A 23,064-nucleotide genomic window follows, 5' to 3' on the forward strand; every position below is an offset into this window, starting at 1 on the left:
TGCTCCTGAACCTCTTTCTTTGTTTATTGTAATGCTCTTTCTTCATGTTTATTTAAATGAAACTGCATTATGCTTATTCAAACAAAACTATTTATTTTATTCAAAGGAAGATCTTCCTTATGAACATCTTAAATGTTTGCTTATAATGCTACTAGCCTTTCTATAATATTTCTCTCCTTCTTTTGATGCTTATTATAGAGACATGATTTATAGTAAAAAAATTGAAAGATCTCCTTTATCTAAGAGAAGAAGCAAAGAGAAATCGCATATGGCTGAATTATCACCTGCTTTCCACAGAAAATTTGATTCAAATTCTAGCGTAATACCCTTTCCGTCGTTGTCTCGTCAGAGCTCAACGTAAGTTGTAACATTATTACAAATCTGCTTATAGGTATATTACTTAGCATTTAGGCAATGCATGCACAAAGTTATTTGCACAATTGTATTTGTGGTGATGGGAATTAATAAATTATTGCTTTTATCAGTATATGTGCATAAAAATAAGTTAATACTATAAGTAGAACTTATTAAGGGTGTTTTATTTTTAACAACTTGAGTAATGGGTGTTAAAAAATCATTCTTTTTTATCAATTTGTGTGTGCAAAATTGTCTGGGTTATAAATACAGTTAATATTATTACTCCTCTGCTTGTGGGTGTTTTATTTTTTAGAAATTTATGTAATGCATGCTCTGGATTGCTTGCACAATCATTTATAATGATGGGGATTGAAAACAAAATGTTTTGATCAATTTGTGTGTGTAAAAATGTCTAGGTCATAATTATAGTTAATATTTATACAGCTCTGCTTGTGGGTGTTTTTGTTTATTAACAATTTATGCACTGCATGCCTGGGTTTGTTTGCATAATTGTATTTATGGTGATGGGGATTAAAATATCTTTAATTTTATCAATATGTGTATAAAATGTCTGTTTTAAATCTAGTTAATATCATTTTAAATGATGTTCAAAAAGTTCGCCATCTTCCTCAATTTTTAAAACTTCTTCTTCTTTTTTTTTTTTTTTTAAATATAAGGCCAATATTGAAACTTTAAAATTTATATTATAATTATTACATATTACTTTTTACAGGCTTAATTTTAGGAAAAAGAACATTAAATTATAGCTGTCAGTAGGATAAAATAGTCTTTAAATATAGGTTCTATGTATAATATAAACACAGCAAAAAGGCAAAAGAAAAGAAAAAGAAAGCGTGAAGAAAATCGAAATTTCGAAAGAAAATGAAGAATTATTGGGTTTTAGCAACTGCACATAAGCTACAAATACATAGAACTCATAAAATAGATTTAAAAGAAAAAGAAAAAAAATAACATATATAAAAATATATATTGTTTTTATAGAGATGAAAGTTGATATAAAGTTCAGTTTGATAGAAAAGATTCAACTTCTAGCATATATCCGCATGATTGAAAATGACTGAAATTTGATGATTTTGAATAAAATAAAAATGATAGAAAGACATTTTAAAAATTCTTTTGTATAATTCATTTGTTTATTAATTTATTGTATAGATATGCTTTTTTTTAGTGTTAAATATGTTTACATTTCTGTTCATGTTTCACTGTAACATGTTCTTGTGAAAGTTTTAAAATTATTTGTCTATTCTATGACTCTGTTCTTAATAATCTCTTCAGGGAAAAAGGTAGGGAATATATTTATAAAATTAAAAAACAGTTTGAAATAAATTATTTGTTAATTTCAGTGAAACTACAGTCTCTGATATAAGCCCTCCCGGTTCCCCTTCTTCCATGAGAAAAGGTCGTGAAGATAATGTTTTCAGCCGCTTGACCCATGGATCTTTTAGACTGAATAAACCTGGCAGGTAAAACAATTTATATCTTATTATTTGCTTTATCTAATAATTTATGGGATGTGGGAGAAACAACTAATCAAAATGAGTTGAATGTTGTGTTTATCTAATTTACATTCTGATTTTGTTCGTTTTCTCGGCCACATATTTAACACATTGACTGCTGCGTCACTCATATCATCACGTTTCTGATCGGGTCCCATCACCCGTATTGTGGTGACGCTTATTTGATTACTTGCCAATGATATTTGTATATATTTAAAAAGATATTTCTCAGGAAGTAACAGAACTATTGAATTGTTATAAAAGTAATACAAAAGTGATTTATTAAGAAAACTATTGTGAGCCTCGTAAAAGCTTTCTTGTTCACTGCTATTTGACTCACTAAGGAATAAGTTTTTCATTACGAAATTTCAAGGGATTAGGCTAAATATTTTAAGTTATACTTCTCTTTACTCGGCAAAGATTCAAACTGATCGTGTAAAGTGGCGAGATGAGAAACAGATGGGAAGCAACAGATGCAAATAAACAGACCAAATACCATGGAAACAAACAGAGTGAGATATTATTCTTGTGACCACCTGAGACTCAAATTATTAAAATACTACTGGGAGTACTTAGCAGAATATGCTTCATATAGCAGTACTTGTGGCCTGACGAAGTTTTCACTGTAAATGCTTGTGGCAGTCAATGTGTTAAGAGAAGTGTTTAACAGAAAGGTCTTATAGAAAATCTCCAAATTTTTCACTATTTTTTATTAAATATATTCATTATGCGTTAATTTTAAGTCTTAACAAAGTTTTTTTCTTTTTCAGTGGAGTCATTTATCCTTTTACACTGAAATCAAATCAGGTCAAAAATTCACCTCTTATATGTTCCCATACAGCTGAAGGTCACAGTCGACCTGTTTTGTGCCTTCATGCTACTGATGATGTTTTATTTAGTGGATCTAAAGGTAAACTAAGATATTAAATGGTATTTGAAAGCAGCAATTATCTATCTCTGCATGAATTAATAAATGTTTCTTTCAGATCGTACTGTTAAAATATGGGATCTAGGCACTGGAAAAGAAATACAAAGCCTAAGCGGACATCCAAATAATGTAGTTTCTGTTCGATATAGTGAATACACTCGGCTTGGATTCAGTGTATCATCTGCTTTTGTTAAAGTCTGGGATGTAAGGGAAAATCCTGCGAAGTGTGTTCAAACATTATGGTAAACAAAATCTCATGTAGACTTGTAAAGCATAAACATTAGGAAATATTTTAAATTTGTATTAAAGTATATTATTTTATTCCATTGTTAAATTAAAGGAACTGTAGCAAAACAATGTATAGTTTTTAAGTTGAAATTTAATTTTTTACAGGTGAAAATGCATTTAGTTTTATCATCAGTTTACTACCTAGAGCTACGGTTCAAAAAAGTGTTCCACAGAACCCTTAAGAAGGGTTTTGGGGGGGGGGGGGAGTTCTAAATGTTGGGACTTTTTTTAACCAATTATGATTTTTGAAATCTGTAATTAAATTTATATCCCATCAATTATACTTTATTCAGGGTACAAAATTTCCAACATAAGTAACAAAGTTTGACTCTATAAAAACAGAGTTAGACCCTAGAGTGGAACACTTTGTCACTAGATCTGCAATAGACACGTAGTGTTTTTGTATAAAAAAGTAACAGCATGCAAACATGAAGTGCTAAAAATATGGACACATTCTGATATTTAATAACTTATAATGATATGTTTTTATATTATAATGATGTCATTGAACCTTTTTACCATCTTGACAGTTACATCTTGATTGCAAAGTAACCTATTATTATTTTGCTCAAAATATATTTCAATTTTTCAGTTTCTGCATTCTTTTAGTGTTTCATTCTCCAAAAAGTTCTTTATATCTGTAAAAATTTTATTTATTAATTTTTTTAATTGTCATGATCTAAAATTTTAGTCTGGCTAGTACCTTCAGAAATAAAATTTTATGTCCTGAGCTATTTTTTTTTAACATTTTAGTGTTTTTTTTTATAAAAACATTTAAGCAAAATGCTAGTGAATAAAGAAAAAGCAAAATTTAAAAATCTATATATCTTTTATCTAATAAGATTATATTGTTTAAATATTGAAAAGGATATACATATAAATGATTGTATTAGCATTGCACATTGAACCTTTCTTTTTAAAATGAGAAGTATGTTTCTCTGATAGCCATTCTTATTGTTGATTTTGGCCCTTTTTTGCTTTAATTTGATGAAAACCATAGTTCAGCTTATGCATACACCAAAATCAAATTCAGAGCAAGACTGGATGTCACTCTGTATATTCAAGTGTCATTCATCAAACTTAATTGCAAGACTAATACTAATAAGAAAAAAAAAATGATCTTTTACATGAAATATTTTTAATAGTCTTTCATTGATTAACAAGTTCACAATTGCTAATAAACTTTATTCATAAAGTCTAGTAGTTTCCTCGAAAGGAAAGTTGATTTTTTAGATTTCCATAACTAAAGAAAACCTTAGAATCGCTGAACTTGAGTTATCTCAGCAGTTAGGGAAGGGGTAGTAGTTGACTTTCCGAATATTTGGACTTGTTTTTTACATGTTTTCTTTAGAATTTTTTGTTTGATAACCTGTGTTTTTGGTCATTTTGAGGTAGAAAAATGAAAAGAATGAATACTGATTATGATTCTATAATGATTTCTTTTGATTTATTTATCTTTGTTGAGTAAGTAATGTTTTTTTGTTGTTTTAGTTCCTCTGGTAATTCTAATCCTGGACAGCCTTTTTTAAATACTCCATCCAGGTCATTATTGATGCCTCAGGGAGAACATCAGGTGAATGACATTGCTCTCAATAAATATGGCACAACACTATTTTCTGCAGCACACAACACGGTCAAGATTTGGGATCTCCGCATGTATGTCTTATACCATATTTCCATTCATATGTTCTATGTTTACTGTCAAAATTTTAGTTCTTATTCTTATGTTAAAAAATTCTTATTGGAACCAAACCATGTTTAAACACACCAGGACCAGTAGAATAGAGATGAGACTGGTTTTGGCTCAATTGAGAAACAGTTGAGCTCAGATAGGCTTGGACCCCTGATATAATTTTTATTTACTACTTCCAAACAAATGTTTGGTTCAGTTTTTAAGTATTAAAAAGGTAAAAATTATAAAGTATGAAAAATTGCAGCTGCCTGCTACTTCTGTTTAGTGCTTTGACTTTGATAGGTTAAAATTACATGTCAAGGTACTTTTACTTAGTTTGAGATTTTGTTTTTCTTTATTTGATTTAGTTATAATGGAGTTTCAGTTGGTACTATGTCAGGTGTTAGACGTCATTCCCAGACGGGTCGACTTAAGCAAAATGCAAATTGAGCTAGTGTGACGAATTTCCTGCGTTCAAATGGCACAGTTAGAAATTAAGTCTAGTAGTACAAATAATATTTAATGTTTTGTAATGGTATGTTCTAGTAAAAACAACATTCATGAAATTTTAATTTATCTGACATTCATCTTCCCAAACTTGGGCTCTAAGTAATCCTATGTATCTCAAGCTCAGAATAAAATTCTTTAAACTTGAGCTTTCTTAATCTCCAAAAGAAAGCCTGAACTCAGCTCTACAGTAGAAAGAGAAAAAAGTGCTTCCCAGTTTCACTCACTCCGAAAATATGTGTACTAAAGAGTAAATTTTTTATGTCTTTGTGATCTTGGGCCGCAAGAGCCAGAAATATTTGTTTTAGATATGATGTTCATTTTATGTAGATCCCCCAAAATTGTACAATCATGTATAACTGATTACCGACCTGAAGAATTAAATTATAAAGTGTAAAAATCGTCCTTGCTGTCTTGATTTACCCAAAAAGAAACTATTTTAACTGATTTACTTAAAAAGAAACTATGTGCCTTTGCATAGCAGTTAATTTTGACCATCTTAATTATAACTGCAACTCCTTTTACATTAAATACCCCCTAACTCTGTATAAACGTGTCTTCTCCCCTAATCCAATTCCCACCATCTTCAAAATCATTGTCTTAGGCTGTTCTATTTTTCTTTCTATCCAACACCTTTTTTGACTTCCGTCACCTTTTGCTGTTTCAAACCTTTCTCCTTCTCTCTCTTCAAACTCCTTTCACTTCAATTATTCAAACTCCTAACAAAACATTCAACAAATTCTTTATAATCCTTGCATAAAGCCTCATTTTAAACATAGAATGGTGTATAAGTTGTTCATCCACCATTCAGGTCATACGCAATTTTTGTTCGTCTACCATTTAAACTTCATCTGCAGTTTTCGTTTTTTTAAAAATCATATTTAAAAAAATTTTTGTTGCTGTAAAACCTCGTTAAGCATTATTCTTCAAAGACATTATTTAGCAATAATGTGAAAAGTTAATTCTTAATATTGCTTAAGAATTTTTTTTTATATTGTGTTCTTTGTTTTAATTATATGCATTAACTGAATGCAGTTTTATTTAATTAATAATGAAAGTAACTAGAGCTTACTAAAATGCTACTGTAACCTATTTACTGTTTATTAAATCTAAAACTAAAATTGAATTTCTTTGTAATATAATAAAGAAGCATCAATTTTTGTTTTGAGCCTTTAATAATATTAAATATAATATTAAGAATGTGTGAATAATATTAAATATGTGTGATAATGTCTGAATAATATTAAGAATGTGTGTATCGGTAATTATTGTTATAATTTTTATTTAGTTAACTGGTAACAGCTGAAGATATCTTGATCTTATTGATGATCATATCATATGATTGGAGTCAGCCACTTTGTTATATGGAAAATATTTTGTGGGGAAATTTGCTGCACTGTTGTATTAAATCAGGGGTTTCCAACTGGCGACCCGGGGGCGTATTTACAAAGACTCAAGGATACAACCCACTTGGCGCGATATTAGGGATTGTCGCCAGATTTGTGGTAAACACACACATCCTCTTTCGATTGTTGTAACCCCGTACAGAATGCGTTGTTGTGGAAATCGACGAATTGTGATTAGCATAACAATACTTTAGTATCGAGCTGTAACAAAACGATTTGAGAGAATTATAATATTTCAGCTCAGAACGAATTTTTTTAATAAGATGAGATTAAAGTGTTCGATTGCTTGAAAAAAAAGCATAGATGTTTCAATTTTAAAAATCTGTATGGAGATATTTCTAATATAGCATTTTTGAGATCGCCACTGTGTTTCTACTGCTTACACTGTTGTAGTAAATTGAATATATATTATACAAATATTCAAACTGTTGATTAATGATAAACACTATTGTTATTTTTAAAAAATTGTTACCCTAATAGACGTTATTATAAGAAATTGGATATATGATATACTATCGGTACTTTTGAAAAAAAAAATGGGTTTATGTTTTACATTCTTGAAAAATGCATTTGTTTTGAATTATCATCTGTCATACCTAAGATTAATAAACTACTAAGGTTGAACCTGGTTAAATGTCACAAACTAAAATAGCGAGCGACTAAAAGTGTCAACAACGGAACTAACCCAAACGCAAAGGATTGCTCTATATGCCTTTTCCTTACAGCGCATGCGCAGCTTTCTTTTTTGCACCAAAAATGCTTAGATGCTCTTTATCGCGCCAAGTGGGCTGTATCCTTGAGTCTTTGTAAATACGCGACCCGGGGGGCGCATCCGGCCCGCGAAGCCTTTTTTTGTGGCCCGCATACAACTTTTTTTGTGGCCCGCATATATTAGTTGTAATTTTTTTGGTTAAAATTTTCGTGGAAAATACATATGAGTTTAGAATACTTTTCTCGTTAATAAAAACCTAATTTCTTCGTTTCTGTGAAATTTAACATACCAACGGTGCAAAAAAAAATTTTACTCAGGTTTTGCATCCAAGAAAATATTTATTCAAATACAAAAACAATCGTGTATGTTGCTCTTTTTTATTTAATTTTTTTTGTATTTTGCGAATATAATTTAGCATGTGCGTATCTGAAATTTCCTCCTTTCCTATCCGATTTAGCTTTTTGAAACCACTCATTTTTAATGAAAATATTTACACACACATTTGTAAATTTAAAATATAAATATCTATTCTCTGGTGGTTGCAGCAGACAAACCTCAATTTTCTCATTAAATATTTTGTGTGCTACTATGTAAGTTTTAATACCAACCTTTTTAAAGTTTTATATCTAGCAATGTGATATCTGCTGTACATTAATTGTTTAATACATAGGTGCACATTAAAGTTATTGTAGCCCGAATTTTTATTATTTATTTAATATTTTTAAAAATATTATAAATAACAATTAAATATTTTTAAAAATCTACTTCTTATTTTAATTTGTAATTCAATACTTTTGTTTCGTACAACTTGGTAAAAATCTGACAGTAATATTTAATGTTCCTTCAAACATAAGAGTCCTACATAAAATTTTGATAAAGTTGCGGCCCGCCATTTGATTTGTGTTTTTAATTGTGGCCCCCGACCTCATATAAGTTGGAAATCCCTGTATTAAATGAATAAAAAATAATTTTCCAAATGCATTTATTAATTTATGTATTTGATACCTACCAATTACTTTATTAGTTTGTTAGTTATCATTGGTGATTATGAACCTAAATCCATTGCATCAAATTTTAATAGATTGTTTTCCATACAATCTTTTTAATTTTCTTTCTCAATTATTAGGTTCAAAGCAATAGGTAAATTGAATGGTAGCCATCAAGCAGCAATTATGTGTTTAGCTGTGGACAATGAAGGGCGTGATAAAAATGTTGTAGTGACTGGCTCAAAAGACCATTACATTAAGGCATGTCTAATCAAAAATTTTATTACATTGTCAAATTAACTTTGTACAACTATGCATGTATTTGAAATAATCATTTGATTTTTTTATGTTAAATATACATCCTCTAAAATATTTACTTTGATTTTTTTTATTTATTTTATGTAACAAATCTAACAATGCGTACTATATATATATATATATATATATATATATATATATATATACAGTAGGGAACCGATTATCCGGAACGATCGGGACCATCGCTATTCTGGATAACTGATTTTTCCGGTTTTCTGAATCGCTACAAAAAGCGGTTTTTTTATTGTTAAACCCAACTAAAAATAAACAAATATTTAGAAATAATCTTAAAAAGAAGAAAAAGCGATGAAGTAATACACTAATGATTATTTCTAAAATGATGGTAAAGTAAACATCTTTCAAAAAAGAAAGAAAAATCCTAAAATCTTATGAGGGAAAATTTTTTTAAAAAAATAAGCGGGAAAATTTATTGAATTTCGTTCCGGTTTTTTGGTTTTCCGGTTTTTTGATTTCCGGATAACGGTATAATAATAAAATTTACATAATAAGTTAGCAGGCCACTAAGTGCTGGTGAACACACCCAGATTGCGAGTTGTTAATTTAATTTTAAATAATTGGAAGTCAAATAATTTTTTTAAAAAAAAGTTAGCAATTATTCTATTGTTCTTAACAAAGTTAATAAATTATAATATTCTTTTTCTATAATTATGATAATTAATTTTTGTGTTTTAGGTGTTTGAAGTGAGTGAAGGAGCTGGTGGAGTGATTTCATCTAAAACTAATCTTAAACCTCCACATTATGATGGGATACAAACACTTGCTATTAATGATAATGTTCTGTACTCTGGCTCCAGGGATATGTGTATTAAGAAATGGAATCTGAAGAATGGCAACCATATTCAGGTTGGTTTTATTCTTTACATGTCAGTTAAAATGCTGGATTAAATCTTTCACTTTCTCTTTTTGAATATTTTTTATGTGTAACTATAAATATTTTTTATGTATTTTTTAATTGTAACCTTTTGAGATATTTCCTAATTATTTCAAATGTGAAAATCCTAAATTTGAACAAATAGTGCTTGAGTCACAAAAACTGTAAAAAAATTAGTGTTTAAATTTCATTTTACAAAAACTACTTTGATTTTATTTGCGTTTTGTGTTTTGTCATTTAAAATTACTTGGTTTAACTTGATTTACAAATCTGCATACTTTGCAATTCAAAATTTTTTCTACTATAAATAATGAATAAATGTATATTGAAATTTATTTTTTGAATAAACAAGCTTAAATTTTTGAGATACAGAGAAATATACGAAAAGAGGAATCAACATTAAGGAGCCTAAACATTCAAACTATCTTTTTATTGAACTATTGGAACATATTTTCTCCTGATCATGATTCCCTTTCTTATATTTTGATAATCAAGAATCCAAGTATGATTTCGTGTCTGATTTTATAAGTATTGGAAATATGATTGATAATCATGTCAAAAAGCTGAATCAATGCTCTTTATTTATCTCAGATAGATAATCATATCATAAAACCGAATCAATGCTCTTTATTTATCTCAGATTAATTCACGGAATGAGTACATAAAAGATAGATGTCTGTTTTCATTGGGAGTTTAACAAATTGTGCTCATGAGATAATGTTTTCTTCACAGGAGCAATTACTACTCTATTCTTCACCTATTTGTAAAATAATTTATGCAACATGCTCAGTTGCTGGTAATAAGTCGATGTCGCCGAATCTCTATGTTTAAAAAGCCAAGACTTAGCCATGCTTAAAAGCGTAGACTTAGCTTTTTCTCTCTCCTACTGCACTACTGCAAGGGACTTTATGTGTAACTGTTTAGAATATACCTTCTCTTTTTCATTTAATCATCTGTAAATACTCTCACATGTCACAGTTGTTGAATAAATTTATATTTCTGGAGCTGCATGTTTTTTTCTTGAGTGTTCTCCCACTATGCTAACATCTAGTCCGCTGTCTATTTGTCTGAGGATGCTGTCAGGGGTAAAAGAGGGCTTGTACCAGTGTCCATCAATAAGTTTAGTAATAGTCGGAATTCGTACACGCTGGGAATATCAGGAGAGCCGGAAATTGGAAAATAAGGGAAAACAAGAATCGGAAAATAAGTCGGGGGAGCGAAATTTCACCCCTAAACCGAGAATCGTCAGGGAATTTGATTCCATATGAAATTGCGGGATTAGAGTCTTCTGTTCTCAACTGTAATTTGCACTTGCGGAATAGAAGATTTTAAAAATATATTAGATTTTTTTTCTAGGCCGACCATTATTAAGGATATCCTCAACATTCCTCTGAAGAATTTCTAGAGTGCTATCAAGTCTGAGCTCTGAACTTGAAATTTCTACCTTGAGTGTATTGACATGATAGTTTTTTCTTTACTCTACTTTTGTTTCTCAATTTTTGTTGATTCTTGATTTATTATGACAAATTATTGTTTTATAATTTCTGATCATGCATTAATTATTAAAGAAAATATATTTTTTGATTGAATGAATTTTGATTCCTCAGAGCTTACCATATCATTTGCCTGATTGTGATGTCTGATATGAAATCACATCTGCTTTTGTTAAAAGTCGTCTGCTCTTATAATTAAAAGCAGAAGATAGTTTATACTAAAAGCAGACTATTATTTTATGAAGCAGATTGCAGCTTTCTCTTTTTACAAGTGATATATATCTGATTCCACTTTTTTTTTCCTTCTGTGCCCAATAAATTTCATACTCAATAAATTAGTTTTCATATTCATGAGTTTCAGGATAAAGATTTTTTTAAAATTCAGTTGATCTTATTATTTCCTACCTAGTCCAGGTCCTAGTTCTTTTAATTATCATTTCTGTTTGGTAATTTTTTGGTGTTTTTATTTAATTTGAGAAGTTTTCCTTATACTTTATCATCTTCTTTTCTTTATAACTAAGAATGAAATATATTGTTTTTTTTAATCATTAATTTTGTTTTATATTAGTTAATTTAGTGATTTTAAGAAATCTTTAGATTATCATAATTTGGCTGGACTTCAGTTAAATGATTAATATCAATTGACTTATGTATGTGTTAGTTTCTTTTTGTGATCGTTTGGTATTTATCATTAAAATAAGTTGAATTTTTTTTTAGATATTTTTTTTATTAATTTTGTGGTTTTACCATCGTAATTTATATTTTCTATTTATCCATCCTATTTATGGTTTATATTTTTAAATAGAAAATCTTAACATGATGCATTTTTATCTATATTTTTTTTACTTAGTTATTTTCTCTTCTATTCTTTAAAACTTTCGTCACTTGATTAAATATTATTTAATTTAAGCTAAATACAGATTATTTGTATTTTTTTTATTTAGTTTTCTTTTATTATTTCTTTTAGGATGACTTGTTAAAAACCTGTTTTTTTTTTTATTGATTAGCAATTTCTTTCATTTTTCACCTTCTTGCAACTTTGTTTTATATTTTAGAAAAAATTATTTATTTTTTGAGTGTCTGTAGATAAAAAGTGTAATTTTTTACTTATTTATTCTGTTTGACTTAATTTAATAAATTAAATATAGATTAATTTTATTTAAATATGGATTGTTTATGTATTTGTTAGTTTCTTTAATAATTGGTGTTAAAAATATGTTGTTTTTTTTATTAAAAATTAGTATTGCTCAATTTTGGTAATCTTATTGCTACTTATCTTTCGCTTAACTAATTTTTAATAGATGCTAACTTATTGGGTTTTAATTGTTTATTACGTTTTTGTTTTCAAAAATTTTCTTGCTTTGTTTAAGATTTTACTTCAATTATATATAGGTTATTTAGATATTTTTATTTTTTTTCAACAATTTCTGACTGATAATTTTTTTTCCATCTGAATATTGCCTAATAAATTCCCTTAGTCTTATTTTTCCCTTCAGTCATGTTTATAGTTCTGAAAATTTATTATTTCTAATCTGAGTTGATATTATTTAAATCATCTGATTTTATTAAATAAAAATTGTTTATTAATGCTTTCCTAGAGTTGCAATTTTATTTATAATTTTAAATTACATTTTCATTAAGTATAACTTTAGTTGGATTTTTAAAAGAAAAAAAAATTCTGGAATTTTGCGTAAATATACCTGGAAAAAGTTTCTTGTTTTTTAGTTTGAACCCTGAATAGGTAGCACCAATTAATGAAGATAAGATATTTTTGCTAAATCTTTCAAACCTTTGAAATTAGCACAGAGTTTGTGAAAATGCTATTATTAAAGCAAAAGTCTTCTAGGGTGTTTCCTTTTATTTTTTTTTTAAACTTATTGTTTATACAATAACCACTTTTCATTTACAAACCTACAGTAATGCATATTTGTCTATTTGTTTGTTATGTACATAAGTTACTTATATCTTTATTAATGGTTGAATAAACAATTTAAATTTCTAGTCTTTAAACCAAGCTCATAAGGATTGGATTTGTTCCCTGAGTTTTCTCTCTGGCAATAATACTCGCTATCTGTTAAGTGGTTGTAGAGGAGGTTTTTTGAAAATTTGGACAACCGATGCCACACAACTAAAAGGAGAAATGAAAGCACATAGTGCTCCCATCAACAATATTTCAACCAACAGCAGTTGCACTTTTACTGCCTCCAGGTTTGTTCTATTTTTTAGCTATCCACTATGGAAAATCTAGTGTTTACCATATCTGTGTATTTGTGTTAATTATAAAGTTTTATAATTTCAAATATCCTCTTGTGTAAGGATTCTTTTCTCAATTTCTTTAATAAATTTAATAACATAGCAGGGTTGCCTCCAGCAACTGAAATGACTAAAGGAAAGGTGGCTATTTTTGCTACAATCTAGGCAAAAAAAAAACTTTAAAAAAAAATTCTTACTTTTTTATCATTTAACTAATAAAATGAAGGGGAAAAAAATCCTCTTTTTCTCTTTCTTTCTTTTGCATCGTTTTGCTACTATAAGGAGGGTCATCTTGGTTTATTTTTTCCTTCTGCAAATGAAGATATTATAAGTGATTGATTTAATAGTCTGCCTAAAAGTTACTAAACGGTTTATGTATGTCATAGGTGTTGATAGAAGATGTTGGGAAAAGCAGATGTCCTAACAGGGCCTAGATATATAGGGGATCCTAATAGTAGTCCCTGTAGCAAGATAAAAGGTCAATGATTACTAATTAGGACTTCTATAATATCCATCTTACAAGATCACACCTTTCTCGGAATATACTCGTCTATTAGTTTGGGGTTTCAAATTGAATTTTTTTGAATATTTCATTTAAGTTTTATATTTAATGTATAAAGAGAAAAAACAGTTCTTAAAAGTTCTCTCTTTTTAATGTATTTTTTTAGGAAACTGAAATATTTCTATTTTCTAAATTCCTAAATCTAAATTGCCTTATTGAAATAACTCATTGAATATAATTATAAAACTGAGAACAATTATTAGTTTTCATCATATGAAAAATAAAGTGCAAAATAAAGCATTTGATGTAATTTTACGGCCAGTTTTTAAAATGAAGAAAACTGTGAACAATGTTTAACTTATTTTGTTCATTGGGCAGATCTTATTACATAATACAAAAACAGTAAAATTATATTTCCTATAAAAAAAAAGTTCTTACTCAAATTTGAAAAAAAGTATTTGCTTAGTTTTGTAAACAACGTATACAAGACTAATACAGATTCGAAAAAAGTCATTTGTTTAAATTGTAATTATAGCTACATTAATATATAATTAAAAAGAAACATGTTTTATAATTTAAAACACGTTTTTTTTAAATTTCTCTTATTTAAATGTCATAAATGGCCATTTTTACTGATATATTTGCGTAAGCTTTCTGAAGTGAAACATAAGTTAACAGACGCTTTGAATTCTTAAGTGAAATAAAAAGTTAAATGGTTCTAAAGTGTGTTTGTGTTTTCCAAGTGAAACATGTTATAATTATAAAAAAAAAAAACTTTTTAATTTTCAATTCTTATAAATATAATTTTTTTACTTGTCTTGCTTAAAAGTGTCATGGAATTTCAATGTTACAATGAATAATTAAAGCAATTTATGTACTTAAGTAACATTTACTTAATAATTATGTACTTAAATCTGTTACATAATGCACAGTCATACATAACTTTATAAAAATGAATTTAAAGTTTATATCAGCACGCTGATATAGTGGCTTTCATTTCAATGCATCGTTACTCTGATTTAGTTGCTAACACAAGAAAACGCATGGAATATACGGATTTAACTTTCGGAGATCCTACGCTGCCACTGTTACCTGTTTGTTTTGAAGACTAAGTTCGATTTCACTGAGTTACGATGCTCATTTCATAATTTGTGGAGGAATTTTTATATTAATAGTGTTGAATACTTTTACTGATTTCCATAGTTTCTTAGAAATCGCCTACTATTGAGAGTCTGCGGTTCAATGACAGTTTGTTGAAAGCTATATATCATGTTTAATTTTTCACCTTTTGATTTTTTATTGCGTACCATGCTTAATTTCTTGTAGATTTTTTTCATATCAAATTTGATTTAACAAAGCAATTCTTTACTTTTATAAAAATTCGGTGTGTGAAAGATTGATTTTGGAAAAAATGGCAATGACACAACATTTTATCTGCATTAATATATACGTAAAAATACCATTTAATATCACACTCCTTAACCCAGTAGCAGATTTTACAGAATGAATCTGCCATACCATCTTCAAAAATCCTAGATTTGTCTGTGGCTACAATAAAGAGAAATTATTATTGTAAAAATTCAGCTTTATCTATTATTAAAAATAATTGTGCTTAACATTTGAAAATATGACCTCCTAATAAATTTTACATAAAAACTCTGTTGTTAATATTTAAGTTTAACTTTATGCAAAAATGCTAAAAAAGATGGAATAAATCCCTCCTATACAGTTAAACTTGTAATTAAGTAACTGAAAAAAGAAATTATGCTTTTGTTCCTTACTGTTTTATCTCAACTCAGCCTTTCATTTTTTTTTATAAACAGGCTTAAAAATAATTTTAAAAAAAACTTAAATTAAAAATAATTTGCAAATGCTTTAATGTTTTACACCGCTCACTAGCGTGATGGAGGATTTCTGCTTCTTAGGTTAAAAATGCATTAATGTATGGTGGTACAGGGCTGCCATTTTTGATATACAACATAAAATTGGTCAAATATTTTTTAGCAATGAGTTAATGTATTTACAGTATTTTAGTTTTTATTATAATGGCCTCATGTTATAACTCACATCTTCACCTGTTTCGTGTGGGTCCTTATATCGTACGGCGACTGTATGCAGGGTTCGCCAAGTGGGCCCACTTTGAAAAAACCCGCCCGGATTTTATTGGGTGGGCCCACCTTGAAAAAACCAACTTGGTGGGTTTTTTCACAAATTGCTTTTTTGAAATTTGGTTGAACAAGAAGTATATACTATCACTGGACACATCATGGAAGTTACAAATATTTCAGAAATGTGCATCAAGCACGTGGATGGGCTAATGAAAAAACTGCTTTATACCCCAATTACCAAAAGTTCATATTGTGACCGTGTTAACATTTATACCAATAATTACCATAAATATCAAGAGATTGCTCTTGAACATCAAAATGAAGAATATAATAATATGTCAAAAATATTAAATAATTTTGGGCTTTACCAATAAACTATCAATTAGGAAAAACAGATATCAATTGTTTCTGAAGCTTTAAAAAAGCTTCAATCAGAAAATATTTCAATTTCAGAAGCTGTTGAAATATGAATTAACTTACTATCGTGTGATTAATTAGAACCCCATAAGCATTTTGTAAAAAGATTCCCTCAGGCTGTTCAACCACCTCTTTAATTAGCATATGTATCCTGGATCCCGAAACAAGGTGACAATTTTTAAATGATGAACAAGAGCAATTAGCAAAAAACTATCTTTCTAAGCATCATCCAGAATTTCTGCCAGTTGTTATGGCATTCGAATTTTCCGATCCTGAATGCTTTCCAAAATCAATGATGTTTTGACACTGTTATTCAACAGTTTTCATAAAAAATAGTGGAAAATTATGGCAAAAAAAAAATTCCAAGCTTCCACAAAATTTCTGCCAATTCTTTTTTCTTTACACTTAGCACCCTCTGTCTCTATCGAAAGACACTTTTTAACTTTCGGTTTGGTGTGGAGTAAACTACGAAATAAATTAGGAATATATAAAGCTACAAAACTCGTAAAAGTGTATCATCTAAGAGAGAAATGTAGACACTCTGCTGTATGATAATAATAATAATAAATAAAAAAATTGACTCTTTTTTAAAGTTAACTCTTAACATCTGCTGACAATTTTTAACTATTTGGAGAATTATCACCATTAAAAACAGATAAAAATTAAAATATTACTTTTAAGATTTTTTAAATATTATTTTTAAGATTTCATTTGAATATAATTTATTTTGTTTCTTTTAATCATGTTTAAAAAAGTTGAAAACAAACAAAAAAAATAAATTTTCTATTAAGTGATACATTAAACAATTAATGAATTAAAAGTTTTATTTTCTTGTTTTAAAAAAATAAGCTAAAACTTTTTATGCATGCTTTTTTATAATTTCAAGATTAATTTGTTTTTAGAAATTATAAAAGTAAAATTTATCTAAGAGTGCAGTCTTTTTTCTAAGGTTAAAAACTTGAAAAATGGGACAGGTAACTGATACTCCTTATAATTATACGTAATTTTAATTTCACTTTCTATTAATCGTATTATAAAAACATGGAAGACCATTAAATATTTATTCCAGTTTAATTTTATTAAAGGTAAAAGTCAGATGAAATTTTAGTTATTACTGATTATAAATATTTATTGATTATAAATTTGTAATATATATATATATATATATATATATATATATATATATATATATATATATATATATATATATATATATATATATATATATATATATATATATATATATATATATATAATAAATAAATAAATATTATAGTGTTTCAGTTAAAAATTGTGAAACGTTGTGTTTTTAACAATAAAGATTCAATCATGTATTAGTGATAGTGCATTATTTAAGCTTATTTTAATTTTATTATATATATTTTACATAAATTTTTTGGATTTATTTCTATTTTTAAGCTTATACGACACTATTTAATAAATAAAAATATTTTCACAGTAAAATTTTAAAGTTCATAAGCACTAAATGAAAAAACCCAATTTTCCCCGGGGTTTTTCAAATAAAACCCAATTCCCCCCGGGTTTTTTCAATAAAACCCGGGCGTGTTGGGGTTTTTCAAAAATCTCCGGGTTTTTTCAAACCCTGACTGTATGGTTCTCATATTTTATATTTTGACTGGAAAAATGGCATGCCTTTTGTTAAATGCATAGGTATTCTGCAAAATGCTGCCATTTCATACATTGCATATAAGATATGTATGATCGGCCTACTTGATGGCAATCTTTCATTTTTTAAGAATTACACGGTATTTCATATATTGCTTATAACAAGTCTCACTATGATTTTTTTTTAATATTGCCTGAAGAACATATGAATTTTTTACACTGCATAGCTATTATATGGAATGCTAAGCATCTTATTAAATGCTTAGCCATTCTATTGGATGCCAGTAATATTTTTAATATTTATTTCAGTGATTGTACCATTGGAATATGGAGGTTGAGAAACAACAATGATCTCTCACCGGATAATAGTAATGAATTTCCTGATGTATGAAGAAAGACCCGTTCCAATCAAACATACCAAAGATGTTCTTCCGTTTTTGATTCTTAAAAAAAAATTAGACGGCTTTGAAATCTGTGATTAATAAGAATTCAATAGTTCAGTGAACTTTATTTAAATTTGAGTATTTCAAAAATGCATTTATATCAAATATTAATATATGGCTTATTAGGCCTAGGCTATTTTGAATTATCTTAAGTATCCGGTGATTGGTTGATATGTAATCCATCAATATTCATGCACTCAACAGTATTCTGATTTTGATATGTTATTGAGTTAGTAATTTTTATTGTTAGTAATGCCAGATCACTGTGTGTTTTTAACTCCTTTTATCAATTTGTGTTTTATACACAATTTTATCAATATGTATATTTCGGTAATTTTAGTTTAGACAATTATTGCTTGCTTTTTGTTCAGCATTTTGGTGGTTTTTAATATTTATTTGTAAATACTTTAAAATGCATTTCATTGACAGGTATTTTCATTGAAATATGTAAGCGTATAATATCTGACTCAGCCAATTCAACCTTAATGTACTAGTAATGTATAAATTTAGAAGATATTTTTTGTCATAAAATTTCATCTCAATTTCATGCAACAAGTTGTAGATTTGTTTCACATATTTCTGTTACGCAGAATTCAGCATTGCATATTTATCACCATATTAAAAGCTTTATTACGAGGCCTATATAAAAATCTCTAAAATCAAATTTCTGTCTCAAACGTCCTAGTAAGTAATTTTGCATTTACTTGTTAAATTACATCATCACCTGTTAAATGCAAAGGTTTTTAAAATTATTTGTACATTATTTAATGTTGTTTAAACTTAGAATTTTTTGAAAGATATGTTTCTCTCCTAGTACCTTACATAAGGATACATAAATAGTCTACTTTGAATTTAAAGTTATATGCCCAGTATAAATTCATTTCATTCTTAATTTACAATTTCTTAAAATTATCCAAATTAGTAACTTTATTTTATACTAACATTAATACCAAATAAGCTTTGGACTATAATAAATAAATTTTTTTACCAAGTTAAATTTATTTTCTGCCCTTCACATTTTTTATGTATAAATTGGTTTTGCATTTATAAAAAAAAAAGCAGGAGTATTTAAATTGTAAAATTTTCAAATAAGTTCATAAAAAAAATAATAAAATGTGTTAGACAATTATATCACACTAAATATTCATCTTGTAATGTATCATAGCTTTTCTATCATTCTCACAATGCATATGTAATGAGTTAAAATGAAATCCAGAAAATAGATTGAATATAGAGTGAAGTTGATGATATTAAAAATATTTGCAAATAATGCATAAATTTTCTGTAAAATGCTTAAAAATGTTAGATGAAAAAATATGCTTGAGACTTTATTGAAATCTTAAATTGAATAATATGTAATTATATTATTTAAGAAAATTTCATATTGTTCCTTAAAATATTTTTACTTTGATATTACCTATGTTGTCTATGTGCAACAACTTACTTGTTTCTTAAAGTCTTGCTACACAGTTTATGTGTTGAATTAAACATAAAAAAAATTGCCTTAAAAGTAATGTCAAAAAAGCAAATATCATCAACATTCAAACTCTAATAATGAACGTTCTCAAAACTTATGGTTTTTGTTCTCACTTCAAGATAAAAGTATAGACAAAAAGCTCTTGTTAGTTTTTTTGTTGTAGAAAATAGTAGTTTTTTATTAGTGTAAAAATTTTTTTGCATTTCTTTATAATTAATTTATTTTCAAATAAAAAATACTTCTGTTTTTACAAAAATCAATGAGCTTATTGCAAATTTGCTAGCCTTTTTTTTAATTAGATATCAATTCTAGGTCACTCCAAACACAACCAAAATATTGTCTGAGTTTTGAAATTGCATTTCTCTCCCCCCCCCCTTATTTCTTACTCGTGGATATACATTTTTATTTTCCAACTGTTAACCAGTGGATGATTGTTCAGTGTTATTTTTTTTATAGTGTGCCTCAATGATTTTCCTGGTTTTACGAATTGACTGTGATATTTTTGTATATTCTTTTTCTTTGTTCTAATGCTATTGTCCATTCCATAATAAAAAGTCAATATTTTGTTGCATTTCTTGAAAAATATATGTAAAAATAAAAGTTGCCCTTTTTCTACTGGATGAGTTGCAAATAACTTCAATTTAATTTGTTTGGTGCAATATTCATATTAGGTTTTTTTTTTCTTTTTTTTCTTTCTAAAAAATATATGTTTTAGGGATAAAAATTAAGAAAATTTAGTCATAGTCTTGAAAGACCAGCAACTAAAGCATTTTACTAGTCCATGCACATTTTTAGTGGTCCATTCATAGACTAATAGACTTTTTATAAAAGGTTAAAAATATAATAATCATTTAAATGAAATATGTGTAGTATTTAAAATTATGATAAAATGCAGAGCAACTATTTTATGACAAACTAAAAATGAAAAATTGGCACACGCTTTACAGTTGAATGGTTACTAGTCTGAGAGACCTCTGAATATTATTTTATAGTAGTCTGAGTCAGATTTTCATAGTCTCTGTTAAATGGATCACTGTTGATTTCGAACTCTATTTCTAACGCAATATTTGACAAAAGTGATAAAATAGTTGCAAAAGAAAGAAGGAAAAGCTATTACTTAATCCATCACTATCTATTAGAATCTTATTCCTTCATTTCTAGAATCCTTTCAATATTTTTGTTCCTCTTTCAGTTTATGCTCTGCAAAATTATTAATACATTTAAAGCAATTTTTTTATGAATTGAAGGTATTTGTAACAAAATCCATTTCGAAATCTATAAATATGCTTGCTTATCACTATTCCAGCATCTTTTAGTACAGATTAGTCTACTTTAGCTACTTTCATTTTTTCCCATGCAAACGACTCTACTTTCATTTTCTTTTTATTTAGTTACAGATGTTGCTTTTATTTGGTCTATTTAGGCTACTTGACTTCAGTTGCTTTTATTTTACTTTAATGCTGATACAGCAAAATACTGTAAATTTATTAAATGCATCCATGAATTAAATTGCTCTATTTAGTTTTAATTATTGTTGATAAAATAATACCTTTGATTGAAGTTATGTAGTTTTTTCTTATCAATTTTATTGTAAAATTATTAACTATAAGGTGTGCATTTTATATTTTTTGTTTTATTCCATTTTTACTTCAAATTACTCCTTAACTAGATCTGTTCTGTAAGAAAGCAATTTTGGTTAAAAATACTCATAAAATGTGTTCTTTGAATTCCTACTGTATATATACTAGTTATATTTAAAAGATTTTGTAACGTTGGTTGTATTTTAATGTTAGATGAGAGTCTTGTGGAATGCCAGTATCAAGTATGATGTTATTCGAATGTTAAGTAATTGAGCTGTGTTTGTGACAATCTGGTATGTTTTATAACTCATTCCATTTCTGTGTAAATATATTCCTATAGGGGCTGTAGATAAATAAATTTCTTTTCCATTTTATTTTCATTGTATTTTCTTCAATATTTGTTACTTAACAAAACACAGTTTTAAACTGCATTTATACTTTTTAAATTTAAGGTACTCAAAAATTTAGTTGAATCAAGCTAATAATCATAATGAAATTAAGAATTTATCAATTAGAATACTGGTAAAAAAAAAAAAAAAAAAAAAAAGTTTTTACTGTCAAAACTTGTTTTATAAACCTCACCCTTTCTGAGCATTGCTTGTTCAGGGTTGCCACAGGATACTAAAATGCAACTATTTGCTATTTTCGGCCTTAGGTGACTATGGTGACTTTTTTAGCCTGAAAAGGCAAAAAAAGTAACTATTTCCAGGAATAGGCGACTATTAGATTTTTTTTACTCTTGGCGAAGTTTTTTCGCTAAAATGAATGTTACTTTTCAGAACATTAATAAAAGAAAGCAAACTTTTATACAATCATTTATGTCCAAAGAGCCAAAAATTTAAATTTCCATTGGATTTAATAAAGTACTTGTTATATGCTCTCTCTGAGGGGGCAGTTTTGTTATTTTTAATTGTTTTTTCCTTCTATTAACATTCATATTTTATTGTAATTCGACTTTTATTTAGGTACCTATTTTCTAATATGTATACCTTTTTGTATTTGTACAAAATTTTTTTTAATTGGAGCATAGTTAGGACTGGGCGATAAATCGATGTATCACGAAATATCGATTTAACGCATATATAAGTCGGCCGATGTAGTGACTTTCGTTTTAGGCGATGCATCAGAAATCTGATTTAAGACGCCGGAATTAGATTACATTCGCGGTTTAACGATTTAACATGCAAGGATCCTTGTCTAGGCTAACGCTGTTACCGCACTAACGAAGACGATTTTGATTTCGTCTAGCTGCAGAGATTTTACTTTTAAGATGATAGTTTTGTGATGTTGAATGACGAAGAGTAAATTGAATCAGAACTCCCGGTTTCGTGCGAGGATCAGCGTTGTAATATAGAACGCAATGCATAGTTTCTTTATGTCCATTTTTGTCTTTGGGATTTTGCGTTTTTTGAAGATTATTTTCAATGGGACTTAAGTCATTTTGCGATCGTTGTGCATTTTATTTCGTCGGAAATAATTGACAGGTTTCTTGTAAATTATTTTCAGTGAGACTTTTGCAGCGATCGTTTCGTTCTGCATTATTTTATACCATTTTTTTTTCTGTCTGGGTTTAACGATTCTT

At 27.8% G+C, this 23,064-nt stretch overlaps 1 protein-coding gene across 3 annotated transcripts in view; it reads left to right on the plus strand.

Moving 5' to 3' along the window:
- Nucleotides 1–21,856, plus strand: part of Klp31E (kinesin-like protein 31E) — a 77,610-nt gene extending 55,754 nt beyond the window's left edge. For 2 of the 3 annotated variants that reach the window (XM_016075031.4, XM_016075032.4), the window contains exons 28-36: nt 199–357; nt 1,722–1,841; nt 2,645–2,784; nt 2,861–3,044; nt 4,582–4,746; nt 8,514–8,634; nt 9,385–9,555; nt 13,079–13,284; nt 18,292–21,856. In XM_016075031.4, the coding sequence (XP_015930517.1) occupies nt 199–357; nt 1,722–1,841; nt 2,645–2,784; nt 2,861–3,044; nt 4,582–4,746; nt 8,514–8,634; nt 9,385–9,555; nt 13,079–13,284; nt 18,292–18,373 (1,348 nt within the window). In that variant the 3' untranslated portion in view covers nt 18,374–21,856. The remainder of the gene's footprint in view (nt 1–198; nt 358–1,721; nt 1,842–2,644; nt 2,785–2,860; nt 3,045–4,581; nt 4,747–8,513; nt 8,635–9,384; nt 9,556–13,078; nt 13,285–18,291) is intronic. The other variant, XM_016075033.4, reaches the window with a different exon arrangement.
- The last annotated feature ends 1,208 nt before the right edge of the window (nt 21,857–23,064 follow it).

Source organism: Parasteatoda tepidariorum, chromosome 1 (assembly GCF_982258835.1).
Source record: "Parasteatoda tepidariorum strain Cologne lab strain chromosome 1, Ptep-v5.0, whole genome shotgun sequence".
NCBI classification, from domain to species: domain Eukaryota; kingdom Metazoa; phylum Arthropoda; class Arachnida; order Araneae; family Theridiidae; genus Parasteatoda; species Parasteatoda tepidariorum.